Raw genomic sequence first — 17,597 nt, 5'->3', positions numbered from 1 at the left:
AGTTGAAGTCCACAAGTCTTAAAGTTGCAAAGTTTGGGGACCCCTGCCCTAATGCTTCTGACACAAGTGCAAAAAAAGAAAAAGTTGTTTTGAGCCTGGAATGAGGTAAAACCTGCATAGGTTAGAACTCTTGTGGCTAGTATACAAGCCCAACCTGAAGGAGTATGTTTGCCTATAAGTAGTGGACGCCCTAAATACATCCTCTCAAATCTCTGCAAACCAATTGGAAATGTTAGTTTGACAGAAGGTGTTTCATATTCACTAAGAAATAATCATAATGGCTTAATTTGATTTAATTTTAATTTAACTAATGTTCCTTTGTATTTTTCCTTTGGTCCTGGCTATCCGGTTGTTTGTCACCTATTTTTGGGACCGTTGTCACCTGGTGTGCCATTCAAAAGTCAAGCGCCAATGGAGAAGCATGCACCAATGTTTGCTTCAGTATATAAGCATAGTTAGTGAACATACTGTAGCTTATTTGGCACTCAGAGTTAACTTCTAGCCTATATTTGATGGGCTAGATCAGTGGTCCCCAACCTTTTTTCCACCAGGGACCAGTTTCAGCAAGACAATTTTTCTATGGCCCGGTGGGGGCGGAAAGGGGGTTTAGCTTATCGTTCCATTGTCTCTCTCCCCCCCCTTTTTAATTTTGCGGGGGAGTTGAGGTGACAGAGAGAGGAAGGGTAGGAGGGGGCGGTTTCCTGTCTCTTTCCCCTCCTGTTCACTCGGGACCGCCGTTTGCCTTTCAGCAGTTCCAGAGGACATCCCCCCCCCCCGTTCCGGCTGGGATTGCAGCAAGGAATCCCAGAGCAGAGGGAGGTGCCTCCACGGACACAGTCACCTTCCTTTGCGATCGCTGCCTGCTTGGAGCGCCCACCACTGCCAGGTCTGGTAATTTTCTTGCAGCAAGGAATCCTTCCAAAAGAAAATTACCAGAGCTGGTGGTGGGGGTTTCATGGTCACACACACACCCCTGGCTTCGCTCCCACCCAGGACCCCGGGAATAGGGTGGGGGAGCCTAGCAAAAAAAGAGCTGCACAATGCCAAAGCCTTTTCGTTTGAGCTGCAGGCAGAGCGAGGGCTTTGCAAGGGCTTCGCAAGGAGGAAATAGACCACTTTCGACGAGAGAAGAAAGACAGGAAAGGAAGAAAGCAAGCAATCAAAGGTTTTCTCAGCCCGAGGCAAATGGCGGTCCCAAGTGAACGTGAGGGGAAAGAGACAGGAAACAGCTTGGCACTCGCCGGCTCCACAGCAGCTGCTGACTCTGCGGACCGGTGCAACATGCCTTGCGGCCCGGTACTGGTCCGCGGACCGGCGGTTGGGGACCCCTGGGCTAGATGAACTGTTTGGTAGTTTCCCTTCCTGTTTTTTTCCTTTCTTTCTCTTCACTCGATATACAGTATCTGATTCTTTTGCTTTTATGTATATAAAGTAAACATTTCAGTTTCAAGTAACAACAATATCCACCAAACTCTGCATAGTGGCAGGGAGGGCAGGCAGTAATATCTGTCCCCAAACCACTGGAAGTCCAAATATATATATTTAAATACAATAACATAGTCCTAGTTATAACATTGTGTACTAAAAACACACTTTATACTAGGAAAAATACATGTTGTTTAGTTTCTGCAAAAAAAGAATTTGAAAATAGACTGCACTGTATCTCTTGCAATGCAAAGCTTCAAATATATCTACAATAGAAGAACATTCCATATTTTACAAGGCCCTAGAAAATACGGGCAGTTCCTTCACTAGATTTAATGAGGAAAAAGTTCAAACTTTTGCTAAACAACAATTTAGCAATCTGCAGTGCAATTAGGACATTACCATTCCTATGGTTTTTGCCAACATCAGACTGAATCTTGAGTTATGTTTACATATTTATCTTCTATTTATAGACCAGGCATATTTCTATTTTATTTTTGCCTATATGACATTTTAATAATCCAATATATCTCAATAGCATATATAAATGATAAACTAACAATACTCTATTTCATACTGTCTTAGTGGCCTTACTAGTAGAACAGGTTTGGCAAGGTTTTCTTCCTCTCCCTTTAATGCCATTAACTTGATATTCACTGGCTTTGGAGGCCTTGTAAGTTATATTAGTGGGAGCGCTTTGAACTTTGAATTTGGGAATAGGATGGAGGAAAGATTTGTAGTTGGAAATTTTGTCCTTTATTTCTTTTTGTGGTGTATTGATTTTATTTACTAAGATGAAATTCTAACATTCACTTGCACAACTGTGTAGCACTGTAGCACATAAGGGGGAAAATTATGTTACATGTCCAGGGGTGGGCTGCTGCCCGGATGGGGGGGGGGTCCCACAGTGGGGTAGCGAAAAGGGAGCTCCACCCCAGAGCACACAATTTGCACTGAAAGATGTTGAAACAAAATGCAGGGCATCCTGCATAAGCCATGCCCACAGTGTGATAGTAAAAAATTTGGTAGCCCTTCACTGCATGTATGATACACACAACAGCACTTTACCACTTGTTGTGAGCCGCCCTGAGTCTTCGGAGAAGATAAATAAATTATCACAGCCTCTAACAGACACCTATGATAGCTATGAATTGCAACCTATGGATTAAAAAAGTAGATCTGACTAAAGAAACAGTACACTACTATATAAGCATGCGTGAATATAACTATTGAGTCAACCTGAGTTTTCCTTTCAACTCTCTACAAATTGCTAAGAAAGAAACAAGGAAATAAGACAAAAATGTGTGTACAGGAAATGCTTTCAGAAAATACAAATATTACATAACTGGCATGCACAAAGCAGATAAATACGGGCATTAAGACAGATTTGCACAAATATTCATACTCATTTTCATGAAAACTATTTTAAAAATGTCAGACTGATGTGAAAATTAAACCACGGAGGCTTAACAGTAAAAACAAAACGAATGAACAACTGAAACAGACAGATTCATCCAACTAGTAACAAAATAAAAAGGTTGGGCTTCTAGGCAAGTAGTCCCCAAACTTTGCACCTTGATGGTCCGGCCTTGGGGTAGGGGAGTGGCAAACTGGGCCACATAAGTGGTGGGTCAGCGTGCATGTGCCTGCTGCTCAACGTGTGCACAGTGGACCAGTAGACACGCACATCCATGCGCAGCTTGACTTCACAAGTTGAGCTGTTTGTGCGCCAGTCTGCCGCTTGCCCCAGTTGGCCCACCACTTACATAGCCCAGTTGCGAATAGGTCACAACCCAGTAGTGGCATGGCCTGGTGTTGGAGACCTCTGCTCTAGGCCTCAATCATGTCAGCAATTAGAGAAACTTAGTCTTGAGGCTAGTAAGTGGCACTGCCCTTACAATTTTAATGCAGAATACGGCGAAGAATGAAATTGATGGATTCCTGTTTTGCTTTCCTTCTCATCAAGCATTAACGGCTGGCTGCCAAAAATATATATATCAACAGATCTCCTCCTAGGGTAAGTACTTAGAACAGCATGTTTAGCAATCTATCACATGAACAGGTGCAGAAGTGCTCCACTGACAATAATTGTTAGCTATTTCTGACTGAGGAGCTAGTGTCATTCTGAAATACTGTTAAATCTTTGTCCAAAAATAACCCAGCTGACAGGTTACAAACACAGGGGACAGGTGAAATAACGGAATAATAGATAATTGTTAATAATTAATAATTGCCATCACTCTGCTAAACAAATAATTCCCTCAACACTGTCAACCTATATTGCTCAAATAACACATCTTAGATCTGAATGAATGAAATATTCTCATTGAATACTTTGTTCTGTACAAAGTTTAATGTGCACAACAGCATGTGAAATTGATTGTCAGTCAGTGTGGCTTCTTAAGTGGACAGTTTGATTTCACAAAAGTTTGATTTACTTGGAGTTATATTGTGTTGTTTAAGTATTTCCTTTATTTTTTGAGCAGTGTATTTACTAAGTCTGCACTATTATTACTACTAGTTTTTTCCTCATCATTCCTATCACCCCTTTCCTCCCACTCATGACTGTATGACTGAAACGTATTGCTTGTATCCTCAAGATTTTTATTAATATTGTTTCTTCATTACTTATTTGACCCCTATGACAATCATTAAGTGTTGTACCTCATGATTCTTGACAAATATATATTTTCTTTTATTTTCTATCCTATTTCTATATTCTATTATATTATATTCTAATACAGTAAGGACACTACAAAAGGAACTGCAGTGCTGTAGTGCATTGTTTTTCAACCAGTGTGCCATGGCACACTAGTGTGCCGCGAGACATGATCAGGTGTGCCGCAAAGAAGGAAGCTCAGGCTCCGGTCTCGCAACTTTTTGCTGAGAGAGAGAGAGAGAGAGAGAGAGAAAGAGAAAGCAAGAGTGAGAGAGAAAGAAAGCAAGAGAGAGAGAAAGAGAGAGAAAGAAAGCAAGAGAGCGAGAGAGAGAGAAAAGGAGAGGAAGGGAGAGAGAGAGAGAGAAATGAGCAAAAAGGGGAGTAAAAAGAGAAATGAGAAAATGATTGAGACAGAGAATGAGAGGAAAGAGAGAGAAACAAAAGAGAGAGAGAAATGACTTTTGATTTAAAGCATATGATAAAAAGAACTCAAAGAATAAGAAAGAGAAAACCCCCCAGCCCTCACCTGTTTTTGGAAATGGTTCAAGAGTGTGTATATATATACACACACACACAAGGAAGGGGAGGAGTTACAGGGATGGAAAAAGAGAGGAGAGTGTCTTAGGCTGTCATTTTGTGTCATATTGGTTGGTGGTGTGCCCCAGGATTTTGTAAATGTAAAAAATATGCCGCGGCTCAAAAAAGGTTGAAAATCACTACTGTAGTGAATCTCTATGGCTGACAGTATCAGAAGTTGTCCACATGAAGTCCCTTGTTTCTAGAAGTAGAAAATTTATTGGTATCAGAACTGATATCTGTAGTGATCAATTCTGGCTCTTTTTCCTGGCTTCAATCAACTATGTGTATCACACAAGATTAGTTCTCTCTCAAGAGAGACCTGATAGACCTAACAAGCCCTTCAGAAAATGCCAGTATTCTTTAGGTAGATGCAGCTTTGGAAGTCAGGTGCCCAGTGAAACCTAAGCCTTAATGGTCATGGAAGGCAGTTCTCAATGCCTGAAGGGGAGGGGCAGCTTTGCACAGCCCAATGGTCAAGAGGAACTAGGCAGATACCATTAATTACTTGAGCAACTGTGTAACCAATGAGGTATTCTAGATTGTTCTCATTACAACCCTCCTTTAAAACCTGAGCAGCTGAAAACAACATTCGGCTTCTTCAGCTGGAACGAATTATGAGGACACAACCTTAACAAGAATGATCACAGCATGATCAATTAAAGAAATTTGAGAAAGGGGCTGCAGAACTTCAAAATCAGGAGTATAAATCCAGGTATCCTAGTAGTCTCATTGGATGGTTCTACAAATCTAACTTCAAAGTTACTACTGAGTATCAATTGTTAATCAGTCAGGGTTAATCAGTCAGGGATTACTTTTGAGTAACAACTTACTTCTTTGTAATCAAATTTCTGTCCCTCTTGTATTTCTAAGGATTCATCAGGAACTCAGCCGCTGGATGAAGTATGGCAGAGTGTGACTTGGCATAACTTTATTAGGTGTTCTGTAGTGTTTGGCATCTTTGATTGGCTCTACCTCATCATCTGACCTAAGAAATCATATTATAAACTGATCCCATTTCACCTTTCAGGATAGTTTGAAAGAGAACCTTTATTAAAAAAAATGCAAATTACCTAAAATGGGTGTTCTAAGTATTGCAGTGAAATTCCACCTGTGTAGAGGTGAAGTTGCTGGCATCTAGCCAATGCATAATAACACCTTGCTTCATTTCCTACTGAGGGAGAGCTGATCTTAACATTTGTAGGAGGACATCAGTTAAAGGAGCTTCATACTACAACTCTCGTCCTAGCTAAGGGATAGTGGCCAACAGACAAACTTGTCAAAGAATTTCTTCCCGTTGTATCTCAGATTGGCTCCATGCACTCACCTGGGACACAGGCCCTCTTCACCACACTGGGAAAGACAAAAGGTAAAGTACAGCAGATTTCACCACCCCACTAATGAAAGATGATCTGTCTGATATAATCTTTAATCTCAAACACTTAAAGTATGCCGGGTTAACAGTTACCTTATAATTTATTTTTATAGATGCTTAAGAATGATAAAATGGCTTGCTTTCTACTATTTTAGTATATGTTTGTTTGTTTGTTAATGAAATAGGGTTTAATTTATAAGAGAAAGTCTGGTAATTAAACTTCCATGCATTTAAATGGTGTATTAGTGATAGGATTTGTAAACCTATTAGCCTTGCTTTTTTTGCTTTTAAAGATAGCTTTATCTGCAGAAATCGGCAGAAAGTTTACACAGCGAGGCAGGCATTTCTACCTACTAAATTCTCTATTCTGAGTTATTCAGAGTACAGATGCATGGATAATGAAAATAATTAATAGCTGCTTTTTAAAAAAAAACTCCTTTTAAAAAGAACTCCACTATCAGTTTTAGTATTTTAAATGGGCATTTTACAGACCTATTTTATTTGATGCATTTTGGGTTTTTTACTTAAAAAAACATTTTAATGTTTTACTTTTCTGTTTTTACTTTTCTAAAGCCACCTAACCATCAAATCACTCAAACTGAAATATCATACAATATGCATCTTTTTACTTGATCTATTGTATTATCTTCAGCACTTTATGTTTTAATATTTTTAAACACTCCTAATGACTGAGCAAAAAAAAGTGATATACAATGAAAAGGGGTAAATTATATTGGTGTTCCCACCAATTTCTGTTGATTTGTACTAGTTTGGCTAAATGAATGAACCACTGTTTTCTTTTTAATATTGTGTGACAGAGGTACTGTAGTTCTAGAATAACGTTTAGGAATTCATTATAACAAAAGTCAGTGCCATGTTTTACAGTACCTTATAATTTTACAAAACATTTTATTAAATATCCCACATTAGAAAAGAATTATGCTGTCAAGTTTCAGCAGTACAGTATTATCTTGAGGGTTGCATAAATAGTATTTGGGATTATCTGAAGTTCATGGACTGTAGATTATCCATCCCATGTCTAACATATCAAAAACTGATGCACTATTTAAAATAAGATTTTTTCAGCTCTCTCCAGTTAACCATTCTATAACAATTCCTCCTTAGCTTCTTTGTTGAAATGTTGTACATCTGTTTGATCTGATATGTCCATCTTTTTGTCCCTAAAATGTATTGATTTATGTATATCCAGTTCTCAGGGCAAACAAAAGTCCAGTCTACATTATTCATTGTATCTTCCAGCAGAAGATGGTAAACATGTGGCCAGTATGTAGCTCCTATTTCTACAAACCTAACAGTTCACAATCCTTTATTAATGAATTTAATATCATTTTATAGCAGGCTTGATTTGATTGTAGCAAAATTAATGTGTGAGGTCTGGGAAAGAATTTTGAGGATGGATTTTTTTCTTGTCCTTCCCCCACTCACAAATAATTTACAATAAAATATGTCACCCCGCTTTGGAAAAGAGATCCAGAGAGACAACTCCATAGAGTCCTGGAAGAGGGGTGGCATATAAATCCTATTAATAAAATAAAGAAATAAATAAACTCCACCTTTACTTTGATCATCGTTCTAAATGTATCCCAAGGGTGGGTTCTAACATTTTTTATTGTCTGTTCTATGGGTGTGACTTATTTTGTGAGTGTGGCTTGGAGGTCAGGTGGATGGGCGTGGCCAACGTATAAAATGTAGTGAAACTCACTTAACAATGCTGTTGCTTAGCAACCAAAAGTTTGGGCTCAATTATGGTCATAGTTCCTTCCTTCCTTCCTTCCTTCCTTCCTTCCTTCCTTCCTTCCTTCCTTCCTTCCTTCCTTCCTTCTTTTTCTTTCTTTCCTTCTCTTTATTTCTTTTCCTTTCCTTTTCCATTTCCTTCCTTCCGTCTTTCTTTTTCCTTCTTTCTCTTTCTTTCTTTCTTTTTTTCTTTCACTCTCTCTCACTCTCTCCCTCCCTCCCTCCCTCCCTTCCTTCCTTCTCAGTGGCGGAAGAAAGAAGAAAGTGCTCTGGTACTGGGAGGGAGGGTGGCCCAGCCTGGTAACGGTGTCCCCCCTGTCATGTGCCATCCTGGAGTGCTGTTGCCACCCCTCTTAATTTCCTGCTTTGGTTCCGGGACCTTCATAGGCCGGGCAGCATCGGGGTGCAAACCTATGGAGCACCATCGGCCTCAGGCTCCAGGGCTAGCAGGGGCCTTGGTGGGGCAGGGAGACAGTAGTGGTACTTGGAGAGCCAGAAGATGGGCGTGCTGGGCTGTCTCTGAGCCTCGGCAGGAAGTTAAGCTGAGCACCATCCAAGCACGTGTGTGCTTCTGCCTCCCACTTGCTCCAACTGTCTCTCAGAAAGTTTGTGGGAAGTGGAGCTGGGCAGAGTAGTGCAGCACCTGGCGAGGAAGGCTGAACAGGGAGGCGCAGCCATTTGTCACATTCATGCCATGGGGCAGATGGGTTGGAACTTCCATGCTTTTTTGCTGGATCTGGGGCAGCTTCCAGCAAAGAAGCACAATTAAGTGGGCTCAGAACGCTAGTGCAGGAGTGGTGAGGAGTTCAGGACAGGTGGTGGTTCGTCTTTGTACATGGAGGGCAGGGCAGGGGAAGGCAAGGTGCCCCCCAGTGATCCTCTGCACAATCATCTGCTGCCGAGCAGTCTCCTTCACACCACCTGTTGTGCTCGTGAGACGGATGGGCTGGAACTTCCATGCTGCTTTGCTGGTGAGGCCTAGGCCATTCCTCCCCTCACCCTGCCTGAACATACAGCCGCCATGCCTGCCTCTTGCCTGCCCTGCCCCCTCGCACCTGGGGGCATCAGGGACTGTCACGCTGAATATTGCCATCCCCAGAGACATTTAGTAATCAAAGAGTTAACTGTGTGTGCTTTACTAAGTTCCTCCTGTTATGATGTAAAATCCTGCCACATCTAACATTACTTCCTTCTTCTTCATCCTAAAACTCCATTCTTCTTTCTATCCACCATCATGTAAGATGTATTTGTTATGTTGTCCATCGAGACATGTTTTATTTTCTACTTTTATAATAAAAGAAATCTTGTTTTGAACAAATGACTAAAAGCGTTCCATCCATCGCCTCCGCGGTGATTAAGGTTCTAACGGACTTTAATTATTTACAAACCGCAACGGGGACAAGCCACAGGCTCAGCTCTAGATGAACCTGCATCTCCCAAAACTGCAGCCGTTGGAGCCATGACAGGTGAGAGGCAGGTGCGGCAACTGTATGTTCAGGCAGAGTGAGAGTGGCTCATCTGGAGCAGTCCCCTTGCATGTGTGCCTGCAGCAATGAAAAAAATAGCTTTAGCGCATGCGCAAAAGCAAAATTTAGCAAAAAAATAAGCAAAAAAATCCAAGATGGCGGTGCCCACAGTGACACTGACAAAACTGAGTCTGTGATGTCATGGCCGAGTTACTAAGGGTTCTAAAGAACCATCTAGAACCTGTAGAAACCCACTTCTGGTTTATCCCTGGAAAAGAGCAAAATGATTCATAGAAGTAGCTGCTGCCATTGAATAGAACCCAATAAATTTGTGACCATTAATTCAAACTATTATACTTTGTGTGGGGAACTCATGATTTCTTTCATTTGCAATTTAATGGTCATTTCTGGTCTTCCCTAGAAGTATAATGCCTGGTATCCATTAGAATTCTTTCAAATGGTGACATTTGAGGGAAAACTACTAATTGTAGACTTGGAATGGATTTTGAGATATAGAGAAAAGTTGCTAGTCAGGTTCTACTGTTTTTATCCTTATGCCTTAACCTTGAATCGTGCTAAACAGTGAATACTATGCTTCATTTAGCATGTTGGGGCTATTGCCCAAGCTGAATTCTGGTGACTTAGAATGGAAATTAATCCTAACATAGTTCCTGCTACATCACAGTGAATATACAATTGGATTGTATATTCACTGTGATGTAGCAAGAACCTCATTGTATTGGATTATTATTATATGCTGTTTTATTACTGCTGTTAGTCGCCCCGAGTCTGCGGAGAGGGGCGGCATATAAATCCAATAAATAATAACAATATCAATAACAATAATAACAACAACAACAACAACATGTATAGATATGTGGCTAAAAAAGAAAACTTTGGAAATAGATTTTTAAAGCATAAAAACATAGAAGAATAACATAGAAGGATTCCATTTATTATTTACTTCAAGTATGAATTTTGAGGTCTAAACTTTGTGCCCAAACCTGAAAAAGACCCCCATGAAAAATAATGCTCTGTAAAATATTCAATGATTTGACAAAGAAGATAGCTTTTTTATATCTTGCTATTTCATACCACTTCTCCTCATGTGTGATGTAATTTTTTCCATTTTTCTTTATGTAAATCACAAAATCATTGCAATGCTTCGGAGATTATCAAAATGTAATCAAGACTAGACTGAAAGATCAGACTGATCTTTTCCACTTTAGTGCATCACCATTTTGATGTGAATAATTGCTTTTCTTCGTAGTCTGGAGTTTAGCCAAATTCAATACACATACTATTTATTTATTTATTTTATTTATTTATTTATTTATTCATTTGTCCAATACACAAATACATAGGAAGAAAAATAGACATGTAGTAATATATATAAGGGTAAAGTGAACTTAGAGGAGAGAATATATGAAAGAAAGAAAATATATATGATAAGTGAGAGAAAGGAAAGACAATTGGACAGGGGACGAAAGGCACACCAGTGCACTTATGTACGCCCCTTACTGGCCTCTTAGGAACCTGGAGAGGTCAATCGTGGAGAGTCTAAGGGAGAAATGTTGGGGGTTAGGGTTTGACACAATTGAGTCCGGTAATGAGTTCCGTGCTTCGATAACTAGAATGTTGAAATCTTATTTTTTACAGTCAAGTTTGGAGCGGTTCATATTAAGTTTGAATCTGTTGTGTGCTCTTGTGTTGTTGCGGTTGAAGCTGAAGTAGTCATTGACTGGTAGGACGTTGCAGCATATGATCTTGTGGGCAATACTCAAATCGTATTTTAGGTGCCGTAGTTCTAGGCCTTCTAGGGTAATATCCATAATATTTTCCTAAAACCCATTTCGTTTAACAAATCATGTCCTCTTAAGTAACGTAAGTTAATGATGAAATGTCAGAGCAGCAAGTAAGTGTGGTCTTTGAGCTGAACTCAACTCCTGGTAATTTGATAGACATTTCTTGGTAAGAATGCAGAAGTGGTTTGCCATTGTTTTCTTCTGGTATGTTTTCTTTCAGATTCTAAGTCTGGCCTAGGGCACAAGTATTCCCTGGAGATAGGGGTGTGAAGCACTTCAGTTACAAAACAGAAAAGCCGCTTTGGACTGTTATGAGTACTTACTGAGGTTAGTTAGGGGAAAGATCAGAAGCAAAATGAGAAAATATTATTTTACTGAAAGAGTAGTAGATGCTTGGAATAAAGCTTCCAGCAGACGCGGTTGGTAAATCCACAGTAACTGAATTTAAACATGCCTGGGATAAACATATATAGAATAGAATAGAATAGAATAGAATAGAATAGAATAGAATAGAATTTTTATTGGCCAAGTGTGATTGGACACACAAGGAATTTGTCTCGGTGCATATGCTCTCAGCGTACATAAAATAAAATATACATTTGTCAAGAATCATGTGGTACAACACTTAATGATTGTCATAGGGGTCAAATAAGCAATGAAGAAGCAATATTAATAAAAATCTTAGGATATAAGCAACAAGTTACAGCCATACAGTCAACATGGGAGGAAATGGGTGATAGGAATGATGAGAAAAACAAGTAGAATAGAAGTGCAGATTTAGTAGAAAGTCTGACAGTGTTGAGGGAATTATTTGTTTAGTAGAGTGATGGCGTTCGGAAAAAAACTGTTCTTGTGTCTAGTTGTCTTGGTGTGCAGTGCTCTGTAGCGACGTTTTGAGGGTATCCATCCTAAGATAAAATACAGGAAATAGTATAAGGGGCAGACTAGATGAACCATGAGGTCTTTTTCTGTTGTCAATCTTCTACGTTTCTATGTTTCTACTTGTTAGTGTGGAGGCCTTAGTGCTCTCTGAACTTGGCTGTTTTATTAATTGGATTTATATGCCGCCCCTCTCCGAGGAGTCTTGTTTTCTTGTAGAAGTTTAACTACTCAAGCTAGATAACATCAGCAGTGCTAATAAGAAAACAACCAATCTTAGCACCAAAGAGTTAGTACCTACTTTAACAAGTTGCTTTTTTTCTGGGCTCATAGAGTGAAGACATCATTGTACAAAAATAACTGTGGGTTAAAGATAACCCTAATAGCATACCTAGGTGTTATGTATGTGGGAGTATATAATCCAAATTTGCATGCTGGTCGCTGATTGGCCAACCGTGATCGGCAAATTCGAATGGCTGTCAGAGCCTGCCGCCTCCAAGCGAGCCCTTTAAAAAAGCAGTTTCCCTTGGAGCAGTGCAGTAGTGGGGAACAGCCAGTGAGGTCAGGTGCTCCGTCCTGGTAGGAAATTCCGGGATGCACACGCAGATGCATGTCCCTCATGCGCACATGTGTGTCCCCATGCAAGATTTGGCTTCTCTGCATGTGCAGCAAACAAAATCTCATGTGAGTCAGATTTCAGCGATTTTTGCTGATTTTTTGCTTCTGCGCATGCACGGAATCAAAAATATCGACGAAAATTGCTGAAATCTCTCTCACATGCCTGTACTCATGCATGATTTCGCTTGCTGTGCGTGTGCAGAAGCCAAATCTCATGCCGATAGGTGCGCACCCACCTGCCAGATGTACACATGCCTGTGACGGCCTCGGAGGGCGCACTCGATAGCGCTAAGGACCAGTGGCCCTTCCCTGAGCCAGCTGGTATTCTGAACTGGTACAGCTATCCTTTAAATAAAGACTTACCTAGCTACAGCAACTCCGAGTCCCTTATTATCCGATCTAACACTAGGCCCATCCCAAAGCACCTTGTTGCACCATTGTCATAGGCTTACATCCAGCATGAATTCTTCTGGGCTCATGTCCATAGAAAGCCAGCCAGGAACAAATCATATATATTAAAAGCATCATAGTAACAAAAGAAGATATTTTACATATTGTTGAGAGAATTTCCCTGGGTTCCTTCCAAGCCGGGAAGCAATCAAGATGCTCTGAGAGGCTGGCTTTTATTGGAAAGGAGGTTTCTTTATTATAATTATTCCCAAAACAATACAAAGTTTGCATTGGAGGTAAGCTGACACCAAACTGGCACGCCAGCAAGGTTTTTATGGGATTTCCAAGGCTTTGGTGAAAGATATGTGAGCCTAATATGGTTTTATGACTGTAAGGGGGGGGGAAAGGGAAACACATGGACTTCTTTTTTATGATTAGAGGAAAGTAGGAAATATTTTGTCTTATTTCCTAAATCAGGCAAGATCTTCCTGGCCAGGCAGAAGTGCTAAACTTTTTAAGCATTGATTGGTTCCAGCATTAGATTCCTGCCTATGGGTGATCACTTGCCTTTAAGAAACATTATATTTTATGAGTAGAGATGGGTTTCTCTGACTCCAGTTCAGAAGGCTATTGGGGAGGGGGCAGATAAGAGGCTTAAAAAAAACTTCTATCAATATCTTACTTTGTAAGGAATTTGGTTATCATATTTTTGTGCTGCGTGGCGCCTTCAAAAGATTTGTTTTATAATGCAAATATGTATGACACATTCCTATCTTGTTACAGCAGCCCATTTTTCAGCTTGGGTGACTGCATTGGAAAATGGCTTCTTTTATTTATGTTTTTCTCCTGAGAAGCAAACAAGCTGTGCCGAACCAACTGCGGTCATGAAAGTCCTGGAAAAGGTGCATTTGTATAAATTTACATTTACAAGTTGATAATCTCTCCTGCTTGTACCAGCAGCTCTGTTCAATTACACCAGTGCTTCTCAATAATTTTCTGTTACGCCCCCCCCCCAGAAGATTTCGTGCCCCTCCCAACTCTCTGATCTGGGCCCCAATGGAATTTTAGTGTTAATATTTATTTATTTACTTATTATAAGCTGCAAGCAAACTATTGGCTGGAGAAGGCTGCTCTACCCACTTACCTGGGAGTAAGTCACACTGAACTCAGTGGAGCCTGTTTTTGGTTAGGCAGGCATAGGTTACTGTGATTAGGGTCCTCTTTTGACATGGGGCCAAGCCAGCTGAATCAAGCCAATTTTGGGGGGTAGCCGGCCTGGCCCATAAGCGCTGCCTCTGCCAGCAAATGGTGTGGAAGGAGGCTTTAGGGCAGTGTTTCCCAACCTTGGCCACTTGAAGATATCTGGACTTCAATTCCCAGAATTCCCCAGCCAGCATTTTCTGGCTGGGGAATTCTGGGAGTTGAAGTCCAAATAGCTTCAAGCGGCCAAGGTTGGGAAACACTGCTTTAGGGTGTCATTCAAAGCTTTTACCCAACTGCAGAGGATGCTCCTCCTTGTCCAGCATCAGGTTCACCATGCCATTCATGGCTACTGCGGCATTTCCCGAGAACCGCCCCACCCCGCCTGGTTGCCTTCTCTTCCAGGCTCGCATCTTCCGGGCTTGCGGCAGGGTACAATTGGGAAAACACTCCTCATCTGGGGGAATCAATCGAGAGGGACCATGCATGTTTCCCAGGATCACATTTGTCCCCCCAGGCATCTCTCCACCCAGGGAGACATCTGAGAACACTGAATTACACCACTCTAACTAGTGAAGGGCTACCAAAATTTTTACTACCACCCTGTGGGCGTGGCTTATGCAGGACACCTTGCATTTTCTTTCAACATCTTTCAATGTAAATTGGGTGCTCTGGGGTGGAGCTCCATTTTTGCTACCCCATTGAATTCCCCCCATCCAAGCAGCAGCCCGTCCGTGACTCTAACCAGTCATGGGCTCCTACGGGTACGGTCAGGAACGCAGTACCAGTAGCTAAATTTGGAGCTCAACTTCAGAGCACCCAATTTCATTTCAATTCAATTCAATTTATTAGATTTGTATGTAGCCCCTCTCCGAAGACTCGGGGCGGCTCACAACAATAATAAAAACAATATTACAGCAAAAACAAATCTAATATTAAAAAGCACATAAAACCCTATCATATTTAAAAAAGCAAACAATATATACATACCCAAACATAAATATAAAAAAGCCTGGGGGAAAGGTGTCTCAACTCCCCCATGCCTGGCGGTATAGATGGGTCTTGATGGGGGCAGTTCTAATCTCCGGGGGAAGTTGATTCCAGAGGGCCGGGGATGCCACAGAGAAGACTCTTCCCCTGGGGCCCGCCAAATGACATTGTTTGGTCGACGGGACCCGGAGAAGGCCAACTCTGTGGGACCTTATCGGTCGCTGGGATTCGTGCGGTAGCAGACGTTTCCGGAGGTACTCTGGTCCAATGCCATGCAGGGCTTTAAAGGTCATAACCAACACTTTGAATTGTGACTGGAAACTGATCAGCAGCCAATGCAGGCCACGGAGTGTTGCAGAAACGTGGGCAAATCTAGGAAGCCCCACAATGGCTCTCCCCGCCGCGTTCTGCACGATCTGAAGTTTCCGAACACTTTTCAGAGGTAGCCCCAATTTGCACTGAAAGATGTTGAAACAAAATGCATAAGTACAGTATGCATAAGCCCACAGTATGGTAGTATAAATTTTGGTAGCCCATCACTGACTCTAACCCAGGATAAATTATTTTAGTTTTTAGAACTGTGTCCAAAAATATGCCTCTGAGAAATCTATCACAAAGCATGGAGTCGGAATCTTTTCCTCCTCAAATATCTCAGCAATTAATATTAACAAATATTTTTAAAATGTTCAGTATTCTAAAATACTCTCTGCACTGTGGTAAATCTTCAGATGAGGTTTGATTGGACAGTTTCCTTAGTAAGTGTACAGAAATAGCAGTAACAGCTCAAATATTTATTTAAGGGCTGGAGTTAGTTTATTTAGTTTCCCATTATAAAAAAAGGTCACACTCATAAAAGTGTATCCTCAATTCAACTTTGTCCTCCTCAACACTAGCCTGGATTTTGTTAAATGGAATTCCTGAATCATCCCAAAACTAGCCTAGAAGGGTTGATTCAAAGAGATTTGTGTTACATTTTTTTGTGTCAAATATATCAAGCTTTTGTTTAAAGTTGTAGAGTTTCACAGTAATGTGGATATAATATAATAATAACTGAGTTGGAAGGGACCTTGGAGGTCTTCCAGTCCAACCCCCTGCTTAGGCAGGAAACTGCAATACTTTAGACAAATGGTTATCCAACATTTTCTTTAAAACTTCCAGTGTTTGAGTCTTCACAGCTTCTAGAGGCAAGTTGTTCCACTGATTAATTGTTCTAACTGTCAGGACATTTCTCCTTAATTCTAAGTTGCTTCTCTCCTTGATTAGTTTCCACCCCACTTTGGAAAAGAGATCCAGAGAGACAACTCCATAGAGTCCTGGAAGAGGGGTGGTATATAAATCCTATTAATAAAATAAAGAAATAAATAAACTCCACATTTACTTTGATCATCGTTCTAGTGTATCCCAAGGGTGGGTTCTAGGCACCACTATAATAAAAGCTGAAACTTTATCCCAATAATGAAGTATATTCATGTTTCACCTAACTTCTTTGACTTTTATAGTAGTTATGTATGTGTATGGGATATACAAGCGGTTGGGTGAGTGATTGAGTGGCTCAATCTGGGAAATGGTGGGGTTTTTTGGAAAGTCCTTGTGGAGGTATTGTTTGACCTTCAATCTTTGTTTTCTTTTTGTTGACTGAAACTAAGAACCAATAGAGAGAAAGTATGGACGGAGGTACTGAGAGTACATAACCTACTCCATGTAACATCATGGGAGAGACAAAACATATTGTTACTATTATTGATCATGTTTCATTATTATGGTGTAATTAAAATGGGAATTCATGATATTTAGGAGGACTACTAACATCAACCTCTTCCATGGAACTTTTAATTACATTATTAAGAATGTATTAATCATGATTTTATGAATTGGTACATGGTCACTTCATATGGAAGCCAGCATTAGGTTGTGCTTTTTCATATAGTTTTAATTGTATTAAAGAATTATTTATTTGTTGAATTTATTCGTCATCTATTTCGCCATGGGACTATTCTAGGTGGCTTACACAAATCAAAATGAAGTTATAAAAAGAAGTGCAAACATAACTGTAGTAAAGGAGCAGTAGAATAAACAATAAAATGATACAATGATACAGTGATATGAGATATGCAGACTTTTATATGCCACGTGGTAGATGTATGTCATTTATAAACACAATAACTGTAGCCCTGCTTTATTAGCAGTGTTTTTATCTTGCAAAAACCTCAAACTGCTCACTGCCCATAAGTTCTTAACACCAAGATAACCATGATGTGAAAATATGCTATATATTCTTCTTAATAATAACTGGAATGCAAGAGGTAACTATGTCATTGAGAGTACTGTTGTAGATGCTCAATGTCAATTAAAATGTGATTGCGGGAACATGAGCCTTTTGGAACATTTTTACCCCTGGCCTTTAAATATATAGTCACAAGACTCTTGCTTGCAGTTACAACTTGGATGAATTGCTCTCC

General features: G+C 40.4%; 1 protein-coding gene across 10 annotated transcripts in view; it reads left to right on the top strand.

The window, feature by feature from the left end:
- The window catches only part of SGK2 (serum/glucocorticoid regulated kinase 2), a 65,346-nt gene that overhangs the window by 2,863 nt on the left and 44,886 nt on the right, over positions 1–17,597 (top strand). The window contains exons 2-3 of one of the 10 annotated variants that reach the window (XM_070744790.1): positions 3,392–3,442; positions 5,969–6,029. The exons of 1 other annotated variant lie outside the window; for it this stretch is intronic. In XM_070744790.1, the coding sequence (XP_070600891.1) occupies positions 5,978–6,029 (52 nt within the window). In that variant the 5' untranslated portion in view covers positions 3,392–3,442; positions 5,969–5,977. Of the gene's footprint in view, positions 1–3,391; positions 3,443–5,533; positions 6,030–9,186; positions 9,257–13,300; positions 13,851–17,597 lie in introns of those variants that run through there. 8 more of the 10 variants (XM_070744787.1, XM_070744789.1, XM_070744788.1 and 5 more) reach the window with 8 other exon arrangements.

This window comes from Erythrolamprus reginae, chromosome 3, assembly GCF_031021105.1.
Source record: "Erythrolamprus reginae isolate rEryReg1 chromosome 3, rEryReg1.hap1, whole genome shotgun sequence".
Taxonomy (NCBI): domain Eukaryota; kingdom Metazoa; phylum Chordata; class Lepidosauria; order Squamata; family Dipsadidae; genus Erythrolamprus; species Erythrolamprus reginae.
This window is presented reverse-complemented; position numbering and strand designations above follow the sequence as displayed.